General features: G+C 46.0%; 1 protein-coding gene across 1 annotated transcript in view; it reads left to right on the top strand.

Moving 5' to 3' along the window:
• The first annotated feature begins 5,472 nt into the window (after positions 1–5,472).
• ECHDC1 (ethylmalonyl-CoA decarboxylase 1) overlaps positions 5,473–16,997 on the top strand; it is a 38,604-nt gene continuing 27,079 nt past the window's right edge. The window contains exons 1-2 of the mRNA XM_084261702.1: positions 5,473–5,655; positions 12,816–13,037. Of these exons, the coding sequence (XP_084117828.1) occupies positions 12,818–13,037 (220 nt within the window). The 5' untranslated portion in view covers positions 5,473–5,655; positions 12,816–12,817. The remainder of the gene's footprint in view (positions 5,656–12,815; positions 13,038–16,997) is intronic.

A 16,997-nucleotide genomic window follows, 5' to 3' on the forward strand; every position in this document is an offset into this window, starting at 1 on the left:
ACTCGCTCCCCTGCCACCTCCCAGCCTCCATGGCACCTACGCGGGATGAATGCCTCTCCACCCAAATCAAGGGCTTGTCTCCATTATAGCCACAGAGATTTGGCTGCTCTGTACATGAAGATCTTGCCATAAATGCAATTATTGGTGTCCACAGCACTGTGCTCAACCGTGCTGTGTGGAAACGCTGCAGCGATGAAGGACTCAAATCCTCAGCCAGATCTCTGCATTAGTTTCTGGTAGATGCACCTGCATGGATAGTGCCAACATCTACCGTGATTCCATGCTACAGCTATGGATCACAACTGCAACTGTTCTTCCAAAACCTCTTAACAACGCTGGGAGGCAAGGAGGCCTGTGGTTTGGCAGGCAGGGCGGCCTTGATTCAGCAACGTGCTCATGTGGCACTGAAATCAGTGGCACTGTTTAGAGGCCTAATTGCTTTGCTGAATCCAGGCCAAAGAGACAAAAGGCAAGATGGTAAAGCTGCAAGGCTCCAAGAGAGAGATATATAGATAAATTGAGATATATAGAGATATAGATAGGTATCTTTAGTCTGGAATATTTAGATCCTTTATCAATATTATGATTCTCCCTACTAATCCACAGTGGTTTCGAAAAGTTCCAGAGGAAGCACATTGCTTGCTTTCTGGCCCTGATTTAGCAAGCGTTTTGGTGTCTGTGTAATATTACCCATGCAGATAGTGCCGTTTGCTGAAGAACAGGAAGACATGTGAGTGAAGCACCACAGCAGGCTGTTTTCGCAGGTCTGACCTGTATTTTAGTATCTGCAGCATTGAAGCATTCCTACCAAAGTTATACAACTGCTAGAGACATCTGGACCTAATACAGAAATGTTCCCTATTGCAATCTGTGTGCGTGTCAATATTCTAGTGCCAGAGTGTTTATTTTAAAGCCTCTTTAAAAGAAAGAACAATAACTTCAGGGAAGTTTCACTTTTTTCAGTTGTTTTTTCTGTCAATAATAAACACAACGCAGACAAATAAAAATGACCAATTCCAATACCAATGTTGAAATCGTGCTTTTCCTGCTGGTTAGTCAGAACCCATACAGAGTGGCCGCATCAGCCCTAATTAATGGCCCATTTTCAGAAGAGGCTTTAATTAACAGCTGACATTTAAGCAGCACTGCAGTGTGCTGTGTAATTAGCACCTGGCCTACTTCTGTGTGATTCAAATGCTCTTGGAGAAAGAGGCAAGATGCCCTTTTATTTTCCCTTAAAGTTTTACTGAATGGAGTGGTGAGACAGAACTGAGGAAGAGGGATGAAACACAGATCTTCAAAGGGATGTAGAGTGGGGTTTTCCAGCACCATTAGCCTGACTCAGTTACTGGCTGCTTCCTCAAAAGAGGGGGGGCTCATGTATCTCTCAGATTTACCTTGGGCCGCATGTTTCTAGCCCGCTCCATCTCCTCAAACTGGGATTGCCCTGAGTGCTACAGGAGAGTCAAAAACAATATGACTGAGCCCATATGAAAGTTTGGTGCTGCTAAAACTGGATAGCCTTCCTCCTATGGTTTCCCCCACTTCCTTCCTCCCGTTCTGTGTCCCTGAGGCTCACCTGGTAGCAAGCCAGGCTGATTCAGTTCCTTAGGCCTGGAATGAAAATGTGCTAAAGCAGTTTTCTGGCAGTTTGGTGAGCTCAACCAGCTTGCTGTGCACTCACCCATGGTTCTCACTTAAAGGAAGAAGGAGGAAGAATTATAGGACCCCAACCCCACAGCAAAGATGAGCTGAATTTTTAAGATTTACTGTAAATTGAGAAATCCCATGAAATAAAATCTTGTCTTGTATAAGAAAGTGACACACGGGCGAGCATATTTTTGTACTATTTCCTGCCAGAAAATTAATGTCTGATGAAATGACAGTGCTGGTAAAGTGAAAGGTGAGACCGTGGGGCCTTTCTGGCTGGACTGAGCCCACACTCAGCTGTAATCAGAGGATTATGCAGAGCAGGAACGTGCTTTATCCTAACCTGTACAAACTGCTCTCTATTGCATGCAATAACTTAAGTAGCTATTAATATTTAAATACATCGATATTTGCTGGGTCACTGAGAGAGTAAACACCAAGCTGTGTCCCTGTCAAACCTCTCTCCTGGTCTCTGGCTTGATGAATATTTTACTAGGCTACACCAAGCGAAACAGCTTTCGGTGTGAAGGCCTGGGCTCCTTTCCACAGCTTCCCCACAACACACCCCAACGTGCCGATCAGAACCCTGTCCCCAGAGAAAGGAGCTGGTTTGCTGGGGCAGAAGAGGGCATTCAGCCCTTCACTTCCCATAAAGGGCCACAGAGACAGGTGTTTCTCTGCTGCTTCTTCCAGCCACGTCTTGGTGGATCCTGAAATCAGCTCTGCTGGTCCTTACAGGACTCACAAGCCCAGACCCTTAAATGCCATGGGCAGAGAAAGTAAAACCAACACATCATGGTAAGATGGGTATAGAGCTACCTGTGGAGAGCTGAGCCCTTTGCAGTGTGTGTTCAGTGACTGAATCCTGTGTGGGATGTAACTTGGGTTTGGTGTGCTGGTAGCTTTGATTCACGAGATGGATGGCCTGACAGAGAAGTGCCTCGTAATGCTGGAGTCCTGATATGTGTGGTGACTGCCCTGTCAGCCAGCTCCTGCCTAGCAAAATCAAACCAAATTTAACTCAGCATGACAGGCCACATTTAGAATACTGCAGCAGCTCTGAGGTATTTCAGATATCCACAATGGGGACAGGAGAGACAGTCAGGGTGGTAGTGTCATTAGCTGGCCTGGTATAAATTGTCTCTTTCCATGAATCACACACAGCTGCCTGGTACCAATGGGGTTTGGGAGCTTCCAAAGTTTGACAAGGAGAAGAAACTAACTATGGGATTTTGGATCTATACATCTAAATTTAAGAAAGATTTTAGAAGTAGAATGATGGTCTTTTTTGTGGATCTAGTCTTGGGAGTATGTATTAAGCCATACTTCAGTCTGTTATGCCTCCACACAGAGCTGATCACATTTGCCCCTAAAAATTCATTAAGGGATCCTTCATGAACTGACTGAGGGGTTATTAGTTGGTTTGTATCCAATAATTCCTGAGATCTAAGCCTGGTTCTGTCATTGGTTTGTTCCATGGCTCTGAAAGGACTTTTTAAAAATAGCACCGGGGAGCTTTGTATCTATTGGAATTCAATATTTTAGTCTGGCAGCCTTGGATCCGAGAGTGAGGTGTTACTCTTTTAGCCAGTACACCATTGCCAGCTTCTGGGTCAGTGATGGGGAATGGGAACATACTAAATAATTCAGGTGGTGACCTAACTCTCCCAGGGCAGCACTGCTTTAGCAGTGCCAGGTGAAAATGTTATTGAAATCAGTGGGATTATTTGCATGAATAAGGAATTTTGCAGGATTGTGTGCTTTTTTCCTTCCCTCCCCCTGCCCTGCCCCCTTGTTGTACAGTCAAACATGCAGGGACTCGTGTCACCATCCTGCTAGAAGTCAGGGGTCCTCAGTGTCTTTTTCCAGAGGATTCCACTAGTCTGTTCATTTTCCTATGGCCCTCATTCTGCATTCTGAGTGTATCCTATTCACATCATCATGCTGTGTATGATACAACACAATAAAAGCAAAACTGAGGTAAATGGTTGTTTATGGAACCTGAGGTCAAGTTTGTGCTACTTTCACTGAGTGCTGCTAGGTGGCAATATGTTACCTAGAAAACCATGAGCTTCCAACCACCGCCACTCTCCTCTGCTTCATACAGAACTGGGACGTGTCTGGGCACTGTTCAGCTCCAAAAGTGGACCAGGCCTTGCAGCAGGAGCTGGGGAGAGCTGCTTCACTCACACAGATTTCTAACTTGGTACTGCGGTTTTTCCAGGAACAAATGCAAGACTGTATCCTACTGGAAAAATCTCTTTGCTCTGAACCCAAGAGGAAAAATAAGAGGCAAGCCTACCTGTTGTGATAGTTCTGCTTATACTGGGAATGTTATAAGGGAGTGAATCCTTCTGCTGTATAAAGATATTACGACCTAGCACTAAAATAGTTCATATTTTTACACGATTGTCTTAACAATACAAAATTCAAGTATCTGTTCAGAGTGCAAAGATTTTGTTTTTCCAAATGTGTGATTAATTGAAATCCTCTACATGCTCAATCATAATATTTAATCAACTAGATCAACTTCAGGACATTTGTACTGACAGTTGGGTTGAAAAACAGATAGAGAAGATATATTTCCAGATATGTCTTTCAACTACACTTCAAATACTTAAAACTGAGTCATATGTGGATCAACAAGGGCACAGCAATAAAGGCTAGCTCATATTTGCATATTGCTTTCAATACACAAAGTGATCTGTATTGAAACAAGCATTTAAAGCTAAAGGAGGGAAGGTTTAGATTAGATATTAGGGGGAAGTTTTTTACAGAAAGAGTGGTGAGGTGCTGGAACAGGCTGCCCAGAGAGGTGGTGGATTCCCTGTCCCTGGAGGTGTTCAAGGCCAGGTTGGATGGGGCCCTGGGCAGCCTTGTGTAGCTCCAGGCCTGGAGGTTGGTGTCCCTGCCTGTGGCAGGGGGTTGGAGCTCTGTGATCCTTGGGGTCCCTTCCAACCCAGACCATTCTATGATTCTATGATTCCATGACTTATGTCCCTTGATCTGACTCCGGGTACAGCACTACATGTTCTTCCAAGCAGGAAATCCAGCAGCCAGGGGAAGGGCAGAGCAGGCAAGGCTGCGTGTGATGATGCCATTTCATCCCAGCTGTAAATTTCAACAAAATTGCATCTTTCGGATTAATCCCTTAATGCAGGGATGCAGGCAAGGTTTGCAGCTGGCTTGGCACTTTAGCCCAGCTGGCCCAGCCTGGGTGCAGGTGAAGCTGGGATGGCAGTGGCTGCCTGCTGGAATGGGCTCACGCTGGTGCTGACAGGTAAAATAGATACACCTGAACACAGGGAGCCCCAGTTTGTACTTGTACTTGGATGGATAAGGCATTAATGCCACAACACCTGGGGGAGCAAGCGGGGTGGGAGGTCAGGGAGCAGCTGCTGCGCTCCGGGTGGGATCCTTCTGGCAGAGGTGTGTATCCCAGCTCAGGGGACGGGAGCTGAAGCATCGTTCTGCAATGGCAGAGAAACCAGTCTGTCATCATGCTGCTTGCACAGGAATCGTGGGCTTTTTGGCTCTATGCAGGCAATACAAGTATCATGATCTGCTTATGTGGGATTTAGCAACCATGGAGTTACCGACCATCCTCTGTGGCAAACCCGCTTAAATTGAGACAGAGGTCTGGGTGCCTGGGGGGTCACCTGTAAGTGGATGCGGCACGGAGCAAAGGTCACCACTCCCCCCTCGCCCCCGCAGCGTAGGCTGCCCGGCTGCCGGCCCCAAGGCTGGGGGACGATATAGGCTTTAATCGCCGTTGCTTCGGCTAACAGGCTGCCCCGGCGCCCGCTGCTCCGCACGGCAGGACAGCTGCAGGCCCGGCCTCAGCCCGGCCTCCCCTCCGCGCAGCGCCCGGCTCTACCGGCCCGGCCCGGCCCGGCTCGGCCCGGCGCGGAGCAGCGGCGGTGGTTCCCGGCGGGGCCTCTTTCTCTGCAGCACCGCACGCTCGCCGCTGCCGGCCGGCGACGGGAAGGGGAGTGGCGGGGCCAGGTCGGTGCTTGATCGTGGGCGTTCGCTCCCCCAGCCCTCTGCCAGCCCGGGGGCTGCCGCGCTCGGGGGCAGCTCGCCGGAATCAAAGGGGATGGGGTTGTGTGTGTGTGTATGTGTGTGAAGGGGGAAAGGCGGCTGCGGTGGGGCCCGGGGCTGCCGAGGCGACTCGTGGGCTGTGGGACAGGCGGGAGCGGCAGGGCCTGGCCGCGGAACCGGGCCCAGCAGGGTGGGAGGCGCGGTGCAGCCAGGTCCCTGCGGCTTTGCTGGGCGCCTGAGGCAAAGGCGAGCCCGGCTCGACGGCGTTGGAGCGGCCGGTAGTGTTTCTGTCTGAAAACTCTTCTGTTCTTGCTCGGTTTCAGCTGAGAGACCTCGAGTCTGGTTTTGGGAACGGCCGGCAGAGCCCTCTGGCCCTGCTTAGCCTGGAACCTTGATTTAAAGCCCGTAAATAAATAAAGCGTGGTCCGTGCTAGGAACTGGGCTTGTCAGGCCTAGTGCCTCTGCGTTTGCCAGCCTCGGCTGTCAGCAGTAAGAACCCTCAGCTGGGGAAGGTGTTCCCTTTCCCTCCCATCCGACCCTTCGCTTTCCTCCCAGGGTGGTACCCACGCAGGGTGACTTTGTCTCCTGGAACTTCGGGAGTACAACCGAGGATTCAGGTGACCTTCTGCCCTGTTCTGCTGGTTGCCAGGGCCGTTACAGGGCAGCAGGAAATAAGCCCCTGAGCGAGAATTGTGCTGCCAGCCCGGTTCTGATGTCAGGATGCAATTTGGCTATGCCTGTCAGCAAGAACGTTTACTGGGGGTGCTAAGGAGGGTGGTGGCAAAGAAGAGACTGTAACTCAGCACTGCTCAACTGCAAAAAATGTAATGTTTTCAGGGCAAATTTAATCCTTGGGAAGCCATCAGTATTTGTGTTTACAACTACAACGAGTTCATCATTATGTTTTTTATATTTTAGGGTTCAGTGGCTAAAAAGTGAATGGAGAGTTGATTGTGGTTGTTTTCACTGCTGTGAAGTAGCACATCTGTTCATTTTAAAGGTGTCCAAAATACACCTGGCAGGCAGAGTGCTTAATGTGGGGTTTTGTCACCATTAGAGGGCCCTTTGCTGACAGAGGCAGAGCCCCTCTTTAGATCAAAGCATTAAAAAACCAAGGGGCAAGCATGCTTTTTGCAGGAGAAAACAGATTTTTGTTCTTAGCCTCTGCTGTGAAACTCAGGATCTTGTACTCACCATGTGACCAAACCCAAGTGGGTTTAGGTAGTGTCATGTATTTGTGGAAATACTTCTTTTGTCAGCTGTTTCTCACCCTTGAATGCCATTATCTTTCATTGAGCTTGGGTATGTTTCTGTGTGATTTGCTTGCTAGGTCTTCAAAATAATTAAAATGTGATTAAAAGAGAGTGTAATTGGTTTAGGAACAGAGAGACAATTCACATCTAAACCTTAGCCTGCAGGGACCATTAAAAAAGACAAAACTAAACAAAGAACAAATAATTTGGAAAACACGTAGCTTTTGATCCACAGAATTGAGCTGCTCAAAAACAATGACAAAACAAGGGAAAAAGAGGTAGAAGCAGAGAAGAGGTGTAAAGGGTAAGGTAGCTTAAAGCTGAAGCCATAGGCAAGAGTTTTTTCACTTAAAAGTTGTTTGGGTTTGTTGGATTTCTTCCATAATTTTATTTCATTTAACGTGTGATTTGGAGCCGTTTCAGTTAATGTGGACACCTCATTTCTTTTTCTCTCGGCTTCTGGACAGGTAAATGTCTCTAATGCTGATGCTTTAAAACTAGGAGGCCCAAACCTTGTGTTTTCATCTCAACAGTAATATAGCAGCTAAAAACACCCCCTATCCTTTGCAATACCAGCTATTTCTAAAGCCTGTTTTTAGAGGAGTCACAAAGCTCTTTAAGCCCCATCCAACCTGGCCTTAAATGCTTCCAAGGGAGGGGACTTACACAACCTCTCTGGGCAACCTGTGCCAGGGCCTCACCACCCTCACAGCAAAGAATTTCTTCCTAAAATCTAACCCTGCCCTCTTCCAGCTTGAAGCCATTGCCCCTTGTCCTACCACTACGCTCCCTGGGGAACAGTCCCTCTCACACTTGGCTGTAGGACTGATTGGAGTACTGGAAGGCTGCCATAATGTCTCACCAAAGCCTTCTCTTCTCCAGGCTGAACAAGCCCAACTCTCTCAGCCTGTCTTCATAGGAGAGGTGCTCCAGCCCTCTGATCATCTTCATGTCGCTCCTCTGGACTCAATACTCCAGCAGCTTCATGCCCTTCCTTATGATGGGGCCCCCAGAGCTGGATGCAGAACTCCAGGTGGGGTCTCAGGAGAGTGGAGAGACAAAATCCTCTCCCTTGACCTGCTGGTCAGACTAGATTTTTTGTATTTTTTAATTTTTTTTGTACAGCTGGGGTGTGTTCATGTCTTGCTTCTAGTTCTCTCTGGTTCTCTGCTCTTTCATCTGCTTGCATGTCGTAGGGTCGGTTCTGCCAGACTGGGCCACGACTTGCTTTCCATTCATTAGCCAGGCAGTGCAGGAACCCAGTGAAGAATCAGTCATGCATGCATCTCCCTAGTGCAGATGAATGCCTTCTGCAGTGACTGGTAAGACACACAGAGCTGAAGTCTGAATGATCACATCATCATCCTCAGTTCCCATGCTGTATGTCTTTCTCCATGCCCATCTTTGCACTTCCGTGCCTGTCGCTGAAATGCAGCTGCTGATGGTCTTCATCAGGGTGGGTTCTCCTGTGCTTCTTGTCCTGTCTGCTGACTCTGATGCCTTTGGCAATGTCACAGAAATGGCTTTTTAATTGTTGTTATGTCATTTGAATATTTTATTTCCCCTGAGGCTTCTTTGGTGGGTTTTGTGTGCTGGATCCCTTTATTTCAACCACACATTCTTTCAGGATTCCTTCCCCTAAGATCAGAGATTCAGCTGGTTCTTCTTTGTCTCGCAGGTGGCTCACAACATTGCATCTGTGCATCACAGCTGCTGCTGCCTGCCCCACATGAAAGGGTGTGCTTTTTGCCCTGATACACTGAAAACACATCCCTGTATCTTTTCTCCCTGTTTTCTTTTTCCCTGATTTGTGCCAGTAATTCAAGCACAGTGTTTGAGTTGGCATTTTCCCTTCTTAGGCATTTTTAACTCACTGTTTCTTGTTAGGGCACGCAGCTCAACTGTTTGTTTGGGCTCCCAGTGTCCAGTTGTTGGGTTTGCCTTAATTCTACCCACCTAGGAGGTTGCTACTGATGCCCCTTAGCCAGTGCCTGGGCCAGCTATCGTCGTGGGTCGTGGCAGTTGCAACTGGCAGAGCTGCTGGAGGTTGCTGTTTGGAGAGGAAAAACTGGGGTTATACCATAGTCGTGGTGAATGCCAAGGGCAAAGATGCCTCTTCAAGAGCTGGCCTTTTTTTTTGGTTTCCCAGGTAATCTGTTCAGGGAGTATTTGTGCTGGTGTTATCCCTATTATTTTTTTAATTAATACTGTGAGAGCTGAATTTTAAGTAGGCAGTTACCAGAGGCTTTCAGAAGGCCTCTGATACATATGCATACACAAAAAGACATACCTTGTGTGTGTCTGCATGTAGATGCATATATTGCTCTTGCATAATGTGTATCATTCCTTTGATGCTGTGATAAGTGTTCCTGTTAACCCACAGTCTGCTAGCCCAGAGGTAAGGGTGCTGTAAAAATTACTTGTCTGCCAAATGGGACTTTTAACTGTTGTTTTATGTAAGAGGTACAATGATGAACAACTACTGATACCCATACTACTGGCTTGTCTCTTAGCTGTCACCAGTGATATATAAAGATTTAGCACTTCTTAAAGCATTTGAAAAATGCTTATGGTGGTGTAGCCCTGATGGTTGGACTTGATGATCTTGAAGGTCTATTTCCAACCATGATGATTCTATGCTGATTTTCCCCAGTTTTCATTATTCCTGTAGTGTCAGACTGATTTTCTTTTTATATGTAACTGTGCCTAAACTGTGTGCCACAGATGTTAATGGGTATAGCATGTCTGACTCTTTAAAATCAGATGAAGACTTCATTCCTGTAAGCATCTCTAAGTAGATGTAATTGTGTTAAACTGAAAATCTGAAAAGTTGAGTGCAATAAATATTTCCTGGTTTATCCTACAGCAGTGTGCTGGTTACTGCAACATCTATCTGGCAGTGCTTTCACTTACAGTGCAAAAAAATCTCTCTCTGTCACGCTGTGGATTGTGAGTGCTCCACACTGACTGCAATTCTGAATGTTGTTTGTCAGAGATCAGCAGAAATCCCTTTAGTTTGAGAGAGCTGCAGCTTAAATATCGTGCTGTTCCTGAGTGGGTTAGCTTTCTCAGACTGAGCTGTTAAAATAATCTTGTTTTTAATTAAAAAAGTACTGGGTACTGACCAGTACTGTAAAGAGGTGGTTTTAAAGAAAATAATTCAATGATAATACCTTGCATGAGTCATTAATCATGAGTCATGATCAGCAGGCAGTGGTGTCCAATTTGTTTTCTAATCCCACACTTGCTGATGCTCTTTATTACCATAGTGATAATTTTAAAGAGCTGTTAATGCATATAACCACGCAGTTAAAAATGACAGACCCTTTTTTTGGTGGAATAAAATTTCCATATCTTAAGTCAGTGACATGCAAAATCTAGGTAGCATGAAAGGGATCAAACAAATATAATTGGGCAGAGATTTAGATTTAGGTTAACAGAACAAACTCCCCTCTCCCCCTTTTCCTTTCAAGCCAATCACTGTGGCTTCCTAGAGAAGTAAATCTAGTCTGTCTTCTGAAGAGGGTTGGGGAGGTTTTGTGTTCATTCAAAGTTGGCAGCTGTAATTGTTCAAGCTACACAGGAACCTGCACTCTCCACCCTTCTAATGTTTTCTCTCTCCTGAGCAAAAGCTAGTAGCTGGATGGAAAAGTTTGATTGCATGAATGGGTGTTGTGGAATGGCTGCTGAAGCTTAAGAGAAAATGGACAGCTCTCTTCTGAGAGCCCAAATGTAAAAAGAATCATTTAGCTGAGAAATGAGCTTTGGAAGCCTGTTTTCACTCTTAAATAATTTTTTTCCAAGAGAAGCCATTTTAGAAGCTCTCAGAGGTGATGGCTCAAACGTTGCAGACAGAATGTGCATAGATGGAGAGTGTTGGGGTGCAGCAGCAGCTGGGTGATATTTACGAAGTAATGAATCTTGTATTCAATCACTTTTTTAACTTGATTAAATTGCAATTAGTTTCACTAGTTTAGACTTGAGTGTGGAAATGTTGATCGTGACAGATTAAACCCTGGAATTTAGTCAGGAGCACAGAAGAGCCATCAGACGGTATCACCAGATGTTTAAAAATGATCCCTTTCCCTACTGCAGTGTGTATGACCCTATAATGCTTAGATTCAAGTAGACCTTACTGGTATCTTTGTGTTGAACTCAGGAGACAGTGCTGCACTGGTGGGTGTGATGTGGCAGGACAGGTATGAAGCCAGTGGCACAGGTGACTCCCTGAAGTTGCCCCGATGGTCTGTGCTCTTCCCCGTCCCGTAGTGTGGCTGCTGCACAAGCTGCCCCTCTGTCTCAAGGAGTGATTGTACCTGCTGCAGCAGGAGCATTTTCCACTCAGGGTGCTGGGATGGTGCATCTCCAGCAGGAGAAGTGCACACCTGACAGGATGGGCCACTCTTTCTGTATGAACTAATCGTGTGTCCTTTTTGAATGAGTGGCTGCTTGTTCATGTGTATATAATGTTAAGTTTTAAGAATTTCAGTCTGTAAACTGTGGGGTGCCCTGAACATTGCATTAAATATAGCTGCCACCAAATTCTGTCTCAGTGAATATGTTTGTATGGTCAGTTCTTCTTAGGAAAAACTTTCCAGGAGCTTGTGAGTTTTGGAAGACTCCTGTTTCTGTCAAATGCCATTAAGAAACAGAGAATTTTTTTTCCCCCATTTCTCAAACCAATGACCATCCTCCATGTCTTCTGAACAGCTGTTTCCATTAAAAAGGGACTAGGGGCAAAGCTAGTCTAGCAAATTGTGAGATTTAAATCCAACAAACTTCTTTCTGTGTCCTGTGGTGGTTCTTCCCACTCTGTGGCTTCTAAGATGCCTTCTTCAGATCAGCAGTTTCTGGTTCAGGCTTTAGCCTGATTCTTTCAAATCACTTGTCAGCCACTTTCTCCGGTAGATCTTTTCCCAAAGCAAGCAAATAAAGCTGAGCTGCAGCTCAGGAATAATATTTGATAATGGTTTCCTTATTATTTCATGGTATACATGCATACATTGCAGAGTGGAAATAGCAGAGGGGTAAGCCATGGGTGTACACAGGAACAGACAAACACTTTTACATAGCTGTATGAAAGCCAAGTGCAGTGCTTTGTGTCAAGCTCCTCTTACTCCTTCGGGGTACTGCACAGGTTCTGATGCTCTGTGTCCAAGTGAGATCAATTCCAAGTGCAACTGGAATGACTGGGAAAAGCACATAACTACCAGAGGCTCAGAAATCTAACTAGAGTTGAGATGGAGTGTGATAAATGTGTTAATGAAATGAGGTAACGGGGAATGGATGTCAGTACAGGAATGGTCTTTGGTTCTTAGTGTTCGTCAAGTAATTATCTCTGAAATGTCTTGGGATATAATAGCTGTTTACAGAAAAACAGGAAATCCTAAAAAACATCCAGATCCAGAAAAGTAGGGGTTTGTTAGCATTTCTCCTCCAACACAGGTGGGGGCTTTTTGGGTGTGGTTGGTTGGGGGTTTTTGTGGGTTTCTTTTGGGTGGTGGTGATGGGGTTTTTTTGGGTTTATTGCTTTTCTGGAGGGAGAAGAATTTAGAAAATCAGAGTTGGTCTAACAGAATATGTAATTGTCTTACTGTAGTTCTTGAGCCTCTTTGATACTCTGTACCCTAATGTTTTTGGGTAATTTTTAGAAGAAAGGATTTTAAAATATGCTAATTTCTGGCTTAACTACTAAAATCACTTCATAAAACTACTGTTAGCTTTGTGGGAGTAAACTCAAACTAAGAATTCTGCAAGTAGTTTGTGATGTCTGTGATTACATCACCTTTGTGTTAGTTTCTGCTGTCCTGCTTCCTTCTGTCAGAGGACTGAAGTGGAATTGTTCATTCCTTCCCCCTTGTTTCTCTCCAGAAATGGCAGCTTCTCTGTGGAAAAACTTACTTCAGACTACAAAGGAAAGGATCCTACAACAGAGAAGAGCATCACTGTATACTGGTGCTCATGGTTATGAGGAAGAGATGATAAAGAATAAACTTCAGCAGTTTGCTGGTGGATCCATCAACCTCTCCAAAGAAGACAACGGCATTGGAATACTGACTTTGAACAACCCGAAGCTAATGAATGCCTTTACAGGTATTAATTAGTTGAGAGGCTTGCTGGCTTGTGGCTTTTTTTTCTCCTTCAGTTACCCCCTTTAGCATTTTGCCTAACCAAAATGAAAACCTGTGCCTTACCATTATTTAGCTAAAAGAAAAATCTTTAAGCTTTGTTCAGATGTGCATCAGACACCCCCTGTTCAGCATAGTACTCTTGGCCATAAATGTTATGAACACTTTTTTTATATTCTCAGTGACACAAGGACTGTCTGGCAGAGCATGCCTCTCCTTGATTTCCAATCCTTCCCCCCCTCTTTGTTTTTTGTTTCTGTCACCACAATTGGGCTACTGTGCTCTTTCTTTTATCTCCTTTTATTTTGTGCCTGCTGCTCTGGAAATGTATAGGGTATTGTTATGGGGGTGGGGAGGTATCATTTCTGGTTTGTAGGTGGAGTAGAATGTGTGGGTTTACTACTTTACCTAAAGCCTCTCCTGTAATTCAGTATTTTATAATTTGGTCTTTTTTGTCACCCAAACTGAACTCTGTTTCTTCTTCATTTGCCTTGTATGGTAAATACCAGTGATTGGGTAATGAGAGAGCAACTGAGGCATGTATTCTCAGCTGTTGCACCTCAGGACTCTTCTTAGTATTGTCCAGTTTAAAGAGATGTAGCTGCCAAAACCAAGTGACCTATTTGATTATATTTGCAGAAACTTTTGATCTCTGAGAGAGGTATATTTGCTGCCTGTCCTTAACTGTCTAGAATATTCTAATTTGTGCCATTCTCTGCACACGTAAGTGACCCAGGTTCAGGGTCTGCATCTGCCTGATCTCGAGCTGTGCATAAGCCTTCACTGTAGGAATGTCTTAATCTCTTAATATTTTGAAGAGGATACATTTGTGTCAGCTTGTTCATTTCTCTTCTGCTGTTCTATTTTCCTGTCCCATTCTTACTGTTCCTTTGGTATCAGCATAACCCACTAGCACGGGGTAGAGCTGTTCACGTGGAGGATGTCAATCTACTCCTTCCACTAATGATTGGTAGTTGAAAGGAAGAGAACAGAGCAACAGAATTAGTGGCATTGCACCAAGATCTCAGCAGTTTCTTTTTTGTTTCCCTTTAAAAACTCATGTGAAAGATGGAGATTGTCCCTCTGAATTCCTCCCTGTCAGCATGCATGCTGTTATACAGTCATAACTACATTGTTGTTCTCATTTTCTACAGTTTGGTGTATTGTTCTGAGGTGTTTCTTGACTCAAAATAGAGCTGTGCAAGGCACAGTTTGTAGACTGTGCTCTTAGCTTATTTGTTGTGGAAGTTGAAAGGGGCCTGAGAAATGGGATGTAATAGCAAAAGGAGGAAGGAGAGAGAAAGCCTAGTCTGCTATGAAGATCAGGTGTAATATAAGTCAAATAGCTTTAAAATTTTCATAGAAACTTAGCACTGTGTTCTCTGCACTCTCAGCAGATTTGCAGATGACACCAAACTGAGTGGTGAAGTTAATGTGCAGGAGGGATGGGATGCCATCCAGAGGGACCTGACAGGCTGGAGAAGTGGCCCCAGGTGAACCTGATGAGGTTCAACAAAGCCATGGGCAGGGTCCTGCACCTGGGTCAGGTCAGTCCCCGTTACCCATACAGGTTAGGAGATGATGTGCTAGAAAGCAACCCTGAGGAAAAGGACTTGGGAGTACTCATGGATGAGAAGCTGGACATGAGTCACCAATGTGCATCTGCAGCCCAGGCAGCCAACTGCATCCTGGGCTGCATCAAAAGGAGTGTGGCCAGCAGATAGAGAGAGGGGATTCGGCCCCCCTACTCTGCACTGGTGAGACCTCACCTGGAATACTGTGTCCAGCTTGGAGCCCTCAACACAAGAAGGACATGGACCTGTTGGAGCACATCCAGAGGAGGGCCACAAAAATGATCAAAGGGCTGGAGACCTCTCCTGTGAGAACAGGTTGAGAGAGTTGGGCTTGTTCAGCCTGGAGGAGAGAAGGCTCCAAGGGACCTTATAGCCACCTGCCAATACCTGAAAGGTACCTATAAGAAAGCTGGGGAAGAACTGTTCACGAGGGCATGTAGCAATAGGACAGGGGTAATGATTTTAAACTAGAAAAGGGGAGATTTAGGGTGGATATTAGGAAAAAATTCTTCAGTGTGAGGGTGGTGGATCTCTGGAACAGGTTGCACAGAGACATAGTGGAGGCCCCATCCCTGGAGACATTCAAGGTCAGGCTTGATGGGGCTCTCAGCAACCTGATCTAGTGAAGATGTCTCTGGGGTTGGACTAGATGACCTTTAAAGGTCCCTTCCAACCTAACGCATTCTATGATTCTGTGATTCTGTTTTCTAGGTGCTTGGGAGAAGGGGCTCAGAACTGATTTGCTGAAGTGCTGAGCAGTTGCAGCTGCTATTTAGGGCACTGGTAGCTGTGCTTTTGACTATCCAAAGTGCTACATAATGTTAATGCACTGAAATCATACCATACGTCTCCAGTTGAGCACCCAAAATTAGCAGATATTTTACTCAGGCTCAGTTAGTGGTCTGTAAAATTATCTCTTCTCTCCTTATAGGACTGCTGTGAAAATAAATTATTAGTGTATGTGAATGAGATGCTTCAGTAGCAAAAAGTAGCTGCAAAATCCCATAAGGAAATGAATAGTTGTGTCTTTGTTGCAGCCCCTGATTAACATATGGCAGATGAGCCATGGGATCAGGCAGTTCTGTTTTACAGTACTTGGGAGAGCCCCGTAGGGAGCAGACTGCATTTGGCCAGGTAATAGGCACAGAAACTTGCTCTGAACAATTTTACTATGGCAGCTGGAGAGATTACTGCTGCTTTCTTCTGTGCAGCCCTGCCAGAGAGTTTTGTTGTTACAAGAGAGAGAGTAGAAGCAAACTGGCAGTGGCTCCTTGGCCGCTGCGGTGGATGGGATGGCGTGTGAGTTTACACTGCTCTCTGGTTTATTACAGTGTTATTGCTTGTACACTGCAGGTGCTGAGGAGCCTGCAAGCACTTGATCCTTTTCCTTTGGTCATGTATCACATAACACCCACTCTTCAGGAGAGGTATGAAGAGGGGTGGGATGTGCAACCCCTAAATTGCCCCAGCAGGACCTGGTTGGTTGCATCATCCAGAGCCTGTAGATACCTCCCCAAGCTACAGGCTGGGGGGAGACTGGCTGGAGAGCTGTCAGGAAGAGAAGGACCTGGGGGTGTTGGGTGACTGCAGGCTGAATATGAGCCAGCAGTGTGCCCAGGGGGCCAGGAAGGCCAATGGCATCTTGGCTTGTGTCAGAAACAGTGTGGCCAGTAGGTCTGGGGAGGGGATTGTGCCCCTGTACTGGGCATTGGTGAGGCGACACCTCGAGTGCTGGGTGCAGTTCTGGGCTCCCCACCATCAGAAGGACATGGAGGTCCTGGAGCGAGTGCAGAGAAGGGCAACCAGGCTGGGGAAGGGGCTGGAGGGCAAATCCAGCTGAGGAGGAGCTGAGGGAGCTGGGGGTGTTTAGCCTGGAGAAGAGGAGGCTGAGGGGAGACCTTCTCACCACCTACAACTACCTGAAGGGAGGTTGTAGAGAGGTGGGCGATGGTCTCTTCAGCCAGGTGACAGGAGATGGGACAAGGGGCAATGGCATGAAGCTGTGCCAGGGCAGGGACAGATTGGATATTAGAAAAACATTTGTTACTGAAAGAGTTGTCAGGGCTGGAACAGGCTGCCCAGGGAGGGGGTTGAGTCACCTTCCCTGGGTGTGTTCAAAGAAAGGGATGATGAGGTACTCAGGGATATGGTTTAGCATAGGATGGGGATGGTTGGACTTGATGATCTTCAAAGGTCTCTTCCAACCTTGTGATTCTGTGATTCAGATTCTGTTGATTCTGTGTCTCAGAGCTTCTGGAGAGTGGCAGATGTGAATTCATGTATATGTGGGTACGCTTCCTTTAGAAAGCTGCAAAACATCATTAAACTGTTGAGAGAAATTCCATTTGCCA

This window comes from Gallinula chloropus (genome assembly GCF_964237585.1).
Source record: "Gallinula chloropus genome assembly, chromosome: 3".
NCBI classification, from domain to species: Eukaryota; Metazoa; Chordata; class Aves; order Gruiformes; family Rallidae; genus Gallinula; species Gallinula chloropus.